This window comes from Bombina bombina, chromosome 2, assembly GCF_027579735.1.
Source record: "Bombina bombina isolate aBomBom1 chromosome 2, aBomBom1.pri, whole genome shotgun sequence".
Classification (NCBI taxonomy): Eukaryota; Metazoa; Chordata; class Amphibia; order Anura; family Bombinatoridae; genus Bombina; species Bombina bombina.
Window position 1 is genome coordinate 868404693 of NC_069500.1, and position 14865 is coordinate 868419557.

Consider the following 14865-nt stretch of genomic DNA (forward strand, 5'->3'; position numbering starts at 1 on the left):
CCACTTCCCCTTTGCCGACTTTGTCCAGTGGGGACAATAGGACCCTGATAGGGAGACCTGAGCACATACTATTTAACCTGACTGGCCTATATACACCGAGGCTTCACATTCTTTTCTGGGCTAGCTCTATCTTTCAAATATGTCTCCCCCCACCATGTAAATGGCCTAAACTAAACAGGTCTATCCTACCTGGGAGACTGCTTTAATATACTGGGGGAGGAGAAGGGACGGAGATATCCTTTATTACCATGCCACAAGGTTCCAAAAAGAAGCCACTTTCCTCAGGATCAACCAGAAAATCCTTGGCAGATCAGTTTAAAGTTATCCCTACCGTCTATCGCGTCTATTAACTCTAACCCCATCCAACAGCCACCTAACGCAATGGAAGAAATTACTGCAACAGATATCGTGGAGACCCTGACCAAAAAGTTAAATGCACTACAAGACTCTCTTACAAAGCTATTAGAGGGTCAGTAGCCGAGCTGAGACGCGATATAGGGGTCATAAATAAACAAACTGAAGCGTTGGAACTCAAACAAGAAGACTTGGCAGTCAAACAAGCTAACATTATTGCTTACTCTCAAAATCTAGTTGATCATGTAGATATACTTAAAGCCAACATTGCAGATGTGGAAGACTGTTCCCAACGGAACAACTGTAAGGCTTTGTGGGCATATCAGAAGATGTTTTACCTAGTGATTTAGAGGACTTTATCCTAGAATATTGTAAACATCTAAAATCACCCAAAGACCCCTCTGACGCCCTAATTGACAGAGGCCCATAGAATCCCTAGAGGAAGAAATGTCCCCATGGACAAACCACGGGATGTCATTTTTCATTTCCATTATTTCACCTATAAGAGCGGCCTTCACGCCCCATCTCTACCACCAGGGGTTAGACATATTTAGATATTCCCAGACCTCTCACAATACACAATGAGAAAGAGAGGGTCTTTTCGTGAGATTACTAAGGCTTTAAGAAAACAGGGTATACAATTTCGCTGGGGATACCCGAACTAAACTCCTTATTCACAAGGGATGGAAACTCTTATATCGCTGGACTTACCAGAAAAAGGTAAAGACTTACTTAATCGTTGGGGCTCTGAATCCACACAACCTCCTGGTCAATCACTGGATACAAATAGTCAAACAACAGATATACAAGATTATTTACTTCCAAGAAGAGATAGACTAAGTCCCACAGCCATGGAATGGAATCCACTACCTCAGAGACCTCAGCCATCCAAAAGACAGAACCTTGAGGCAGATCCTATATCTGAGCATTAGCTTTAAAGCCCTTCTTATTTGCTGGACTTATCTATGATTCCCCGTTGACTCTGAACACTCAACAGTAATGTATACTTTAAAGTCAAATGTTAATCTGTTTTATTATGCTAACTTGTTTTTTTTTAATTTCGGTTGGACTGTTCTGCTTAAAATATTGTAAACTAATTTCAAGCTTGTTACTTGTTATTTGTTGCCTATAGTATTTTACTTATTTGATGTTAGCCATATCAAATGTAACATTTAAAAACAATCTCACATAATATACCATTAGTATCCAGTTATACCTTTAGAAAACTCACTACTGTGAGGAACTGCTTATACTCAAATTACATCAAATGGCTCTGGCCTGCGCTGGTCGCGGACTAGATCCCAAGAAGCGAATTAACGTAAATAAAAAGCAGTAGACACATATATAGACCCATTGGATGCATACTGAGAACTACTATACTGGGTCCAAATATTAACCAATAATGTTCCTTGCTACAAAGGATGTCTAATGCTTTTATTCTGACCTAGAGGTTAAAATGTACACGGTTACACCTCACTCAAAAAGGGAAAAAGAGAGGAAAAAAAAAATGGAAATATAAATCCGACTAACCACAGGTCCTGTTTTACTCCATAAATAATTGCACATAATTATTCCCATGGTTCACTCTCTTTTATAATAGTTGGAACAAATGAAAAGCAGGGATAGACATATTCTGATACACCATATTATTAATGTTTTCCCATGTTGATATTGTTTGTACCATTTGATAGGCAGACCCACAGTCTACCAATATAGTAAAAGATACACTTTTGTCTGTGAGAGTAGCTGATCCCTGGGACACAAGGCAACTGTACTAAAAGCATGGCTTCCACATACAAACACTTGATTGTAGCAAGCCAAAGGGCACAGCATCTAAATTAAATGTTATGTTTGAATGTTTATTGTTAAGCTACTATAAACTGTTATTATAAGGTTCTCCTTCAATGTTTTGAGTTCTATTAACCTTACCTTGATTTGCACCTTAGTATACACATTGTCCTTATATTAACTATATAAATAGCAAATTATTTACAGGCAATCCTTTAACCATTATAATATATGCGATCTCCTACCTAATATACTTGATCTCTTAACCTGTGTTGGGGCCAGATGGAAGACAACCCAGGGAGGGAGACTGGGCCCATCTCACATTCCAACAGGGGATTCTCCCTCTTTATTTCCTTTTTTTTGCCTTCCGTCTGGCCCCAACAATAGGACTTATACCCCCTCACCTATATACCTACCGGAACATACATAAAGTCTCCTAGAGAGATGGACTATCCTATGACTATTAGATCCCTTACTTATTTTCACTACCCCTATAATATAACAACTTACCTCCCCTTCTAAAGCCCATTCAGTGAGTCTGAGAAAGTGTATGTAACATTCTGTTTTCTCTCTCCAAACACTTAGTTTAATCTAGTCTCCAAGGAAACCAAATTCCTACTTAATCAGACAACGCACATATATTACTAACTCTTAGTTCCCCTAAACAAACAGCTCCGCCATAGAGCTTACTTTGTAAGCAAGGGAAATTACATTGTATAGAATTACTACAATTATACCTGTACATAATCTGAATCATTGACATAGACAATTCACCTTGGCGGTCATCTGTGTAACTAGCTACTAACTATCTCTCCAATTACCATTAACACCGGTGACCCTTAGAATAGTTCACCTGAGAATATTACATCTAAAAATTTGGAGAGGAAAATTACAATACTAGCACCAATGTAATAATGACATGTACATGAGTGATCACCCTTATTATTATGCTTAGTTTCTGTTCTTAACAATTAAGAAAAATATGTTTATAAAAGAACATTATACTTGTTAATCATGTATAAATTGACAATTTCATGCATTGTAATATTGTTTTACTTCTAAAATTCAATTAAAAGAATTAAAAAAATAATAATAAATAAATATCCGTGTGATCAGGGGGCTGTCAGAAGATGCTTAGATACAAGCTAATCACAGAGGTAAAAAGTATATTAATATAACCATGTTGGATATGCAAAACTGGGGAATGTGTAATAAAGGGATTATCTATCTTTTGAAACAATAAACACTTTGGAGTTGACTGTCCCTTTAAAGGGCCATTTAACCTTGCTTTGGGCGGTGAATGTGCTTTGTCCAACACTCCCTAGTGAGGCCAAAAAGCAAAATCTGTAACCTAGGTATTTTAAAAAGCTGGAAATTGCCTAACCCAGCTTTTTGATTTACAGCAGTTGTGTCTCACATAATTTGTTTTTTGTGTCTAGGAATTGTGGGACAAACACAGTTTTACACAAAAGCAAGAGGTGTTTAATGAACTATTTTTCAGTATATTTCCAATTTATGTCATTTTTTGTGGATATGGAAATCAAACAGGATCCAAGTTTGTAGATGGGTTGTACATTATTTATGAAACACTGATATTCTTTCATAGGTATTTGTTGGTGCAGTATGTTATAAGCTACCATTACAGATCTAAATGTTTTGTAGTTATTAGGTTTTACTTTTTTTTGTTTCAAAATGTATGATATTTACTGTACAATTTAAAATTTAGGCCAAAATAAACTTTCATGATTCAGCTAGAGCATGTAATTTTAAACAATTTTCCAATTTGCTTTTATCACCAATTTTTCTTTGTGCTCTTGGTATTCTTAGTTGAAAGCTTAACCTAGGAGGTTCATATGCTAATTTCTTAGACCTTGAAGGCCACCTCTTTTCAGAATGCATTTTAACAGTTTTTCACCACTAGAGGGTGTTAGTTCATGTATTTCATATAGATAACACTGTGCTCGTGCACGTGAAGTTATCTGGGAGCAGGCACTGATTGGCTAAACTGCAAGTCTGTCAAAAGAACTGAAATAAAGGAGCAGTTTGCAGAGGCTTGGATACAAGATAATCACAGAGGTTAAAAGTATATTAATATAACTGTGTTGGTTATACAAAACTGGGGAATGGGTAATAAAGGAATTATCTATCTTTTAAAACAATAACAATTCTGGTGTAGACTGTCCCTTTAACATTCTCAATCTAAGACATGCAAGAAATTATTTTTAACAATACAGTACATTGAAAAATAATTCAATTTTTTTTTCTCTGCAAATTCTTTCCAGTCTGATAGCTAGGTGATAGTGTATTGTTATGCAGAAAGTGCCTGCCAGATAGTAAACCATGTGTGTTGCTACAATCTGTTACCAGAAAACACATTCTGACTTTGCTATTTTATCTTGGCAAAGGATTCTCAGAATACAGAAATTAAAGAAAGACCGCTGTGGTCTGGTTAGAACCTCTGGCAGCAAAGGGAGATAATGTGCGACATCAGAATTACACTACGGAGAATCCTAGCCCTTGGGAAGCAATTTATATCTAGTTTAGAAGTTATTTAGCTCATATGTACAGTATATGTCTTGCTTTTTGTTAGGAATATAAATCTGCTAGCTAAGATTTGAGCACAGCAATGTATTTAAAGGGACCTGAAACCCAATTTTCTTTTCTTCATGATTTAGATAGAGAATACAATTGTAAATAACTTTCCAATTGACTGGTTTATAGCAGAGATGGCCAACTGGTTGCCAGTGGTCTGCACACAGTCAACAATAGATGTTGTGTCCCCTTGAAAAAGTGGATTTTTTTTTTTCCTTTGGGGACTTTGTATGACCAGGCAAACAAGGTAGCGGCAACTCATAAGCACCTTATGGAGTGGAAATGAGTACAGGAGAACAGAAGGCAGATAGTACCCTGTAATACTACCTAAATCTATTGCTGTGTACGTGGGCATTGCTAGGAAATATGGTATAGATAATGGGATTTACAAATATTTACGCTGCCCTTAAAGGTCAAATGAAACTCACAATGTTACTTTCATGATTTAGCTAGAACATACAGGGGCCTATCTATCAAGCTCTGTATGGAGCTTGATGCCCCGTGTTTCTGGCGAGTCATCAGACTCGCCAGAAACAGCAGTTATGAAGCAGCGGTCACAAAGACCGCTGCTCCATAACCTGTCCGCCTGCTCTGAGCGGACAGACATCGCAACAATACAACCCGATCGAGTACGATCGAGTTGATTGACACCCCCCCCTGCTGGCGGCCTATTGGCCGTGAGTCTGCAGGGGGCGGCGTTGCACCAGCAGCTCTTGTGAGCTGCTGGTGAAATGATGAATACGGTGAGCGTATTGCTCGCCGTATTCAGCGAAGTCTGGTGGACCTGATCCGCACTGGCGGATCAGGTCCGCCAGACTTTCATAACTAGAGGCCACAATGTGAAACTACTTTTGAATTTATTTTCTCAAATTTGCTTCATTCTCATGATACCCTTTGTTAAGCAGCAGCATTAAACTACTGTGTGCTAACTGAATACATCAGGTGAGCCAATCACAAGAAGCATATATGTGCATTCACCTATCAGCAGCTAGCTCCCAGTAGTGCATTGCTGCTACTGTACCTACCAAGATATTCTTTTTAACAAAGGATACCATAAAAATGAAGCAAATTTAAATCTGTTTAAAACTGAATGCTCTACCTGAATCATGAAAGTTTAATTTTGACTTTACTGTCACCTTTTTTAAGGCTTCTAAAATATTGAGCTCCTGCCCCAATGTATTAAAAAGTTAGCTATAATTGATCAGTTTACCATTTTATACCCTTTAATTTTGACTTCCATTAACCCATTAATGGTTGTAAGATACACAATTTCTAGAAGGAATCAGAATTACTTTACCTGTGATATACATAACTCACTATGACAACTATAATAGATCATTGTTACTTTCAATCCATAGAAAACACTAAAAGGCAATTATTTAAAGGGTAATTGTACTAAAAAACCATATATCATCCATTAGTGTGATAACGGCAGCATTTAAAACATGTTGATTTTTTTTGCTTCAAAATCTATGAAATAAATGTTGTTTAAATTAAAATTTAAAGATATGAAGCAGTATACTACCCATGAGCATTGGCATATGGGTACTTCCTGCTAAGGCTTATTGGCTGATAGGTACTTCCTACTAATGCTTATTGGCTGATAAGTATAAATGCTCACTGTACTTCTTAGCCAATAAATATCAGTAAGATTTAATTATAAACCCTTAGGTATTATTAGGAAGTATGCAACCGACAATGCGGTATTAGTTTCAGTTTAAATAGCTTTTACTTCATATTGTTAAAGAAAGAAACCCAAAACAAGCATCATGCTTATTTCACATGGATAACAGAATATATACATTGTCCCATGGACTTGCATGTTACAAGTTAATATATATTATATATATATATATCAATGTTAAAGGGACAGTAACACCTTGTAATTACCAGACATTTCTGTTGTGTTGCTATAGAACAACAAATCAGCCATTTACCCCACTTACCTTATTTGGAGGAACCATTTGGGCTTTAGTCTGCTGAAAACAAGGCTAGCCCCGGTTATAAAGATAGTATACAGTACTCTGTTTAGCAGTTGTTATCGTTAAAGACAATTACTGAAAGATATGTGGGAGAGTTAGCCTTAAGATGTCAGCAGGGTGCAATTCATGTTCTGAGAACTAGAAATTGCTAGATTTTCAGAGCTTAATTACATGAAGAGAGGGCAAAATAAATAATGAAAGTATATTGCAAAGTTGTTTTATTATGAATAGCTAAACATTGCTTTCTGTACCTTTAAGTTTATAAGCTAGGACCAGTAAATAAGAGCATTTAATAATAGCTCTCTCAGGGTACTTTGGAGCCCTTGCACAGCAGGTTCACTCATGCAAGCCTGCTAACTGTGAGTTAAAAGGACATGAAACCCAAAAATTGTCTTTCATGATTCAGATAGAGAATACAATTGTAAACACCTTTCTAACTTCTTTTATTTAATTTGCTTCCTTCTCTTGTTATCCTTTGCTGAAAAGTTTATCTAGGCAAGCTCATGAGCAGCAAAGAACCTAGGTTCTAGCTGCTGATTGGTCGCTGCATATAAATACCAATTTTCATTGGCTCACCCATGTGTTCAGTTAGAAACCAGTAGTGCATTGCTGCTCCTTCAACAAATGATACCAAGAGAAAAAAAAATTAGACAATAAAAGTAAATTAGAAAGTTGTTTAAAATTGAATTCTCTATCTGAATCATTAAATACAAATTTTGGGTTTCATTTACCTTTAACCCCTTAACGTCCGACGACATGCAGGGTACGTCCTCCAAAAAAATACCCTCAACGACCGAGGACGTACCCTGCACGTCGTCGGAATTGGAAAGCAGTGGAAGTGATCCTGATCGCTTCCAGCCGCTTTCCGGTTATTGCAGTGATGCCTCGATATTGAGGCATACTGCAATAACCCTCCTTGGCCATCCTATGCAGAGAGAGTCACTTTGTGATCCTGTAATGCAGAGGGGGGCGGAATCGTGGGCGGGGTAGCCGGGGGCACGCACAGGCGCGCGCGCATGCACGGGGGCGGGCTCGTGCACAGGGCGGGAGCGGGTGGGAACCGCTACACTACAGAAAATGTTTGCAATAAAAGTGGGAGGGGGCAAATAAATAAAATAAATCGCATATAAGGGACCTGGGAGGGGAAGCTACACCACAGAAAAAAATTTGGGTAATATGCCAGTACCCAAGATGGCTCCAAATAAGTTAGAGGGGGGAGGGTTAGAGAGCTGTTTGGGGGGGGGATTCAACACAGCAGCATATGCAAATATGCTATAAATAAAAAAATGATAGATAGATTTTATTTTAGTACTGGCAGACTTTCTGCCAGTACTTAAGATGGCGGGGACAATTGTGGGGTGGGGGAGGGATGAGAGCTGTTTGGGAGGGATCAGGGGGTGTGATGTGTCAGGTGGGAGGCTGATCTCTACACTAAAGCTAAAATTAACCCTGCAAGCTCCCTACATTCTCCCTAATTAACCCCTTCACTGCTGGGCATAATACACATGTGGTGCGCAGCGGCATTTAGCGGCCTTCTAATTACAAAAAAGCAATGCCAAAGCCATATATGTCTGCTATTTATAAACAAAGGGGATCCCAGAGAAGCATTTACAACCATTTGTGCCATAATTGCACAAGCTGTTTGTAAATAATTTCAGTGAGAAACCTAAAATTGTAAAACATTTTACGTTTTTTTTTATTTGATTGCATTTGGCGGTGAAATGGTGGCATGAAATATATCAAAATGGGCCTAGATCAATACTTGGGGTTTTCTACTACACTACACTAAAGCTAAAATTAACCATAGAAGCTCCCTACATGCTCCCTAATTAACCCCTTCACTGCTGGGCATAATACACATGTGGTGCGCAGTGGCATTTAGCAGCCTTCTAATTACCAAAAAGCAACGCCAAAGCCATATATGTCTGCTATTTCTGAATAAAGGGGATCCCGGAGAAGCATTTACAACCATTTGTGCCATAATTGCACAAGTTGTTTGTAAATAATTTCAGTGAGAAACCTAAAGTTTGTGAAAAAATTGTGAAAAAGTGAACATTTTTTTTTTATTTTGATCGCATTTGGCAGTAAATTGGTGGCATGAAATATACCAAAATGGACCTAGATCTTCAAAAAAAAAAAAAAATTATATACATGCCAAGGGATATTTAGGGATTCCTGACAGATATCAGTGTTCCAATGTAACTATCGTAAATTTTGAAAAAAAGTGCTTTGGAAATAGCAAAGTGCTACTTGTATTTATTGCCCTATAACTTGCAAAAAAAGCAAAGAACATGTAAACATTGGGTATTTCTAAACTCAGGACAAAATTTAGAAACTATTTAGCTAGCATGGGTGTTTTTTGGTGGTTGTAGATGTTTAACAGATTTTGGGGGTCAAAGTTAGGAAAAAGTGGGTGTTTTTTTTCTAATTTTTCCTCATATTTTATAAAAAAAATTTTATACTAAATTACAAGATATGATGAAAGTCCATTTAATGGCGAGAAAAACAGTATATAATATGTGTGGGTACAGTAAATGAGTAAGAGAAAAATTACAGTTAAACACAAACACCGCAAAAATGTAAAAATAACCTTGGTCCCAAACGGACAGAAAATGGAAAAGTGCTGTGGTCATTAAGGGGTTAAGAAGCAGCAGTCATAGCTGGTGAGGTAAATCACCTCACACCCCTTTATACTGAGTGATTGACAGTTGGGAGAGCAAGGGCAGGGCTGCACAACCAATTGCTTGTGAAATAATGAGGTACAGGTTTCCTAGCTGGGAACTTTGTCCACCCACCAAATGATAGATTGAGCCAGCTAATTGTCCAGCTATACATGCATGACGAAACTAAAGAAGATAGATATCTAGGGCAGGTTAGTAATTAGTACACAATGACTGACCTGCAGGTGTTGCTAGGTATAGGGTAGTGCTATAAGTGGAAAAAGAATACAGTTTAAAAAAAAACCAAACATATACATTATTATTTTTATCCTACCTCATCTCCTTGTTGAGGTCGCATCAGTGAAACTCGATCATATTGTCTCTGCAACAACGCCCAAAGTGCATCAAGGCGACCCTTAAAGAAATAAAACATTTTTATTGTAAAGCATAGTAATTTATCTGTGATATAACATAATTTATATTTGATAACAAGTACCAGTTTCATCTAAAACTATTAAAACATGCAAAAAAATTAGTTAAGTTTGAGGTCCAATAATTCACAGTTTGTTATTTAAACACCATAATTATTTGAAAGACTATCACAAAAAAAAGCTTAACAGATACTCAAGGGGTAAAAGCTAACGAATCTTCTAACAGTAACTAGTTTTAATCTTATTTCTCAAGATACATCAATAAACAGTAACAGAATTGTATTCAAAATATTACAAACAAATTTAATAGTTTGCTAATACCATCCACTCCATTGTTTAAAGGGCCATGATACCCAAATGTTGAAGTACATGAAAGTGATTTAGTATAGCTGTAAAAAGCCGACTAGAAAATATCACCTGAACATCTCTATGTAAAAAAGAAAGATATTTTACCTCAAATTTCCTAAGTATTTGCACCCCACTGTAAAAAAACTTTAAAGGAATGGTAAACTCCATTCTGCCATCTTTCAGTAACCAATAGTTTGTCAGAAAATTAATTAGCATATGTTTTTTCTCTAAATGAAGTGTATGTAAAATATTCTGTAAATCTATAACTTACTCCTATGTTCGTCGCGTTCCCCCGCTGGCCCCCCTTGCTAGAATAAATCAATAGCTCTGACACGTCCAATGAAAATGTGTATCTACGGGCTTGTTTTCATACGTCATTATGGGAGGCAACTATCGTCGCGGTTAGATATGCGCATGCGCAAACTAAATTAATTACCCTCAGCGTATAATTTGTGCATGCATATACCGAACAATCAAAATTGAATGCTCGTTTGTGCTAGGGGTAACATAAGCTACACAGCGTTCTTGTTCACTATCCATGAACGAAGTAAAAACAATGAATCTCGTGATTCAATGTTTACTTTGTTCATTGACAATTCAGAATTTGCGCATGAGCTCTTTAATACCCATATCGGGAGCGTGCTGAGGCAGTGATGTATGCAGCCAGTGGAACTGCTGCACACGTCACGGAGATGAAAAATAAATATAACATGGGGCGGAGTTAAATAACGTAACGGACCAAGATTAGAAGAGAAGAAAATAAAATAATGCAAGTATCGAAGAAAAAAAATAACATAGCGTTTCAACTTGTATTAATATATATTTTTGATTTATGCATCGCACATAACATTGACTTTACCATTCCTTTAAGCAGCCAGTCAGGATGCTTGTCCCAGGACAAACTAGGGAGTGTGCATCTGGCATGTTCAGGCACAGTCATGTTATTTTACTGTTCAGTTTAAGTTAGTTCTATGAAATCTCATGAGATCACAGCAAAGGCAAAGCATTACCTCAGCACTGCTGATGTTAGGTTTTTTTTTTGTTTGTTTTTTTCAACTTGCAGCTGGACAGTAACTGAACTATAACTTTTTACACAGAATTTACTCTAGTGAGCTGAAGAAATTTTGAGGTAAAATATCTTCCTTTTTAATATAGAGATGCTCATGTGATATTTTCATCTCAGCTTTTTACAGTTATACTTCATCACTCTCAAGTGATTTAGCATATGAGTATTTTGTCCCTTTAAAGAACCTTTATAACACATTTGCTGCTGTGATATCCTTGTTCTTTAAATGTAATGCCATATGGTAAAAACAATATTTTTATTGTATACAGCTATTAAAATATAAAAAAAATATGACAAATATGTTTGGTTTTCTTAAAGGAACATACATCTGGTTTGAAATGCTCATCTATGTAATTCAAACGCCGTTAGAATAATTTTTCCAATATTTTTCGGTTTTCAAAAATGCTTCTTTGAAAATGTGTCACACTTTTGTGATTTTTCTTGCATACGATTCCCAATACCAATAGGGTAGAAGGTCACATGTACATGAATGTTTTTCTTTCATATTTGCCACAAGTCTTGCATGTACCTTATTGCTTGACTTCACAGGCAAAGCATAAGCAAAAAGCAGAATTTGTGTGTACACTATTTATAACCCTATCGCTAACAGGAAATGTGTTAGATGCTTTCATTCATTTTCAAGAAATCATTTCCCAAAACATACCTGTACATGGGCAGGCTTATACACAGACTACAGATGGCTCTGGGGGTCAGTACTAAATACATATTCTTTTAATAAATGTCATTATTTATAGATAAATGTTTAGTTTTTTTGGAATGTGCAGCAGAAGCATCTCACACTTAAAGGGACATGAAACTCAAAATGTTTCTTTCATGATTTAGGTAGAACATACAATTTGAAACAACATTCCAGTTTGCTTCTATTATCAAATTTCCTTCATTCTCTTGGTATCATTTGTTGAAGGAGCAGCAATGCACTACTGGTTTCTAACTGAAAACATGGGTGAGCCAATCACAATCGGCATATATATGTAGCCACTAATCAACAGCTAGAACCTAGGTTCTTTGCTGCTCATGAGCTTACCTAGATAAACCTTTCGGCAAAGGAAAACAAGAGAAGGAAACAAATTAAATAGAATAAATTGGAAAATTGTTTAAAATTGTATGCTCTGTCTAAATCATGAATGTCTAATTATGACTTTTTTGTCCCTTTAATAATATTTTCTAAAGCACAACCTGAAGCCAGTAAAATCTTAAAGACATCATCGCCAATGCAATTAATGACATCACTGGAGATCCACAGCAGGGCCATTAATATTAATGTAAAATATATCTGCCAAGTAAGTATAAGGAGCTTCCACCTGCCTCGAGCAATAACATAACAGAAAAATAATGCAAAACATTAAAAAATAAGAGATTTTTTTAGTAGTGATGACCAGTTCCATCTTGATTGGCTCAGAGGTGGAAAGTGGGGCATAGATCTTACTGTCTCTTTGTGCATGCATTAAAAACCCCATCTATCTTTTAACCATCTGCACCTATATACATGTCAGTATAGTCCTTAAGGTCAACCAAATGCATGATGTGTTCACGGGTTCAGATTGCCCTTTTATCTTACCGTATCTGAAAACTTACTTTAATTGGCGTGTACCATTTTGTTGAAGGCAGCTGTGAGGTATTTTTAGGCTTCTGAGGTCTGGGTTGAAAAGGTTCTTCTTCATCCTCGGGCAATGTCACTACAGCATTTTTGGCTTTTTCCAATCTTGCACCTTCTTCTGTAGAGCCTTTATCGCCCCAACGTACCTAAACAATAGAGAGGTTTTGTTTTTATACTGAATCTAGTAAATTATTTGCAAAATTATTCAGCAAAACGTTATTAAGAAAAAACAAAGAAAACTTCTATTATCAAATTTTGCACAGTCTTTTTATAGTCACACTTTCTGGGGAACAAGATCCTACTGAGCATGTGCAGAAGCTCATAGGGTATATGTATTTTAGTCTGTGATTGGCTGATGTCTGTCACATGATACAGGGGGCCGGAAAATGAAAGAAAAAAATAAAATTTACTGCTTATCTGAAATTCAGAGTAGGTGTTATTGCATTGTCGTTTTATTATGTACTTTTTAATTATGTAATTCTGCAGCATTGAGTGGTCCTTTAACTGTTTCTAGTGTATGTATGTATGTATGTAAGCAGGGCTTGCAATGCTTATGCATCCTATGATTGAAGAGACAGACAACCAATAGAAATGCAGAGACAGGTTAGCATTCATGACATAAGACTAAATATTAAAAATATATTTTACCCTAAATTGGCTCCATCCTATAAAACAAAATTTATGCTTATCTGATAAATTTCTTTCTCTTGTGGTGTATCCAGTCCACGGGTTCATCCATTACTTGTGGGATATTCTCCTTCCCAACAGGAAGTTGCAAAGAGGACACCCACAGCAGAGCTGTCTATATAGCTCCTCCCTAACCCCCCACCTCCAGTCATTCGACCGAAGACAAGTAAGAAAAGGAGAAACTATAGGGTGTAGTGGTGACTGTAGTTTTAAAATAAAAACACCTGCCTTAAAGTGACAGGGCGGGCCGTGGACTGGATACACCACAAGAGAAAGAAATTTATCAGGTAAGCATAAATTTTGTTTTCTCTTGTAAGGTGTATCCAGTCCACGGGTTCATCCAGTACTTGTGGGATACTAATACCAAAGCTTAGGACACGGATGAAGGGAGGGACAAGGCAAGAACTTAAACGGAAGGCACCACTGCCTGCAAGACCTTTCTCCCAAAAATAGCCTCCGAGGAAGCAAAAGTATCAAATTTGTAGAATTTAGAAAAAGTATGATGCGAAGACCAAGTCGCCGCCTTACAAATCTGTTCAACAGAGGCCCATGTTTAAAAGCTAAGTGGAAGCTACCGCTCTAGTAGAATGAGCTGGAATTCTTTCAGGAGGCTGCTGGGCAGCAGTCTCATAAGCAAACCGGATTATGCTTCTCAGCCAAAAAGAAAGAGAAGTTGCTGAAGCCTTTTGGCCTCTCCTCCTCCCAGAGTAGACAACAAACAATGCAGATGTTTGATGAAAATCCTTAGTAGCTTGTAAATAAAACTTTAAAGCACGAACCACGTCAAGATTGTGTAACAGACGTTCCTTCTTTGAAGAAGGATTAGGACACAGTGACGGAACAACAATTTCCTGATTGTTATTCTTAATTAGATACTACCTTAGGAAGAAACCCAGGATTGGTACGCAAAACTACCTTATCTGCATGGAAGATTCAGATAAGGGGAATCACACACTGTAAGGCAGATAGCTCTGAAACTCTTTGAGCCGAAGAGATAGCTACTAAGAACAGAACTTTCCAAGATAAAAGCTTGATATCTATGGGATGCAAAGGTTCAAACGGAACCCCTTGAAGAACTTTAAGAACTAAATTTAAACTCCATGGCGAAGCAACAGGTTTAAACACAGGCTTGATTCTAACTAAAGCATGACAAAACGCCTGAACGTCTGGAACATCTGCCAGACGCTTGAGCAAAAGAATAGACAGAGCAGAAATCTGTCCCTTTAAGGAACTAGCTGATAATCCCTTTTCCAATCCTTCTTGGAGAAAGGATAAAATCCTAGGAATCCTGACCTTACTCCATGAGTAACCCTTGGATTCACACCAATGAAGATATTTA

At 37.1% G+C, this 14865-nt stretch overlaps 1 protein-coding gene across 1 annotated transcript in view; it reads right to left on the reverse strand.

Moving 5' to 3' along the window:
- The window catches only part of ANTXR2 (ANTXR cell adhesion molecule 2), a 584995-nt gene that overhangs the window by 152427 nt on the left and 417703 nt on the right, over nt 1-14865 (reverse strand). The window contains exons 15-16 of the mRNA XM_053703194.1: nt 12818-12985; nt 9711-9791 (exon numbers count right to left, since the gene is read on the reverse strand). Coding sequence (XP_053559169.1) covers nt 9711-9791; nt 12818-12985 — 249 coding nt within the window. The remainder of the gene's footprint in view (nt 1-9710; nt 9792-12817; nt 12986-14865) is intronic.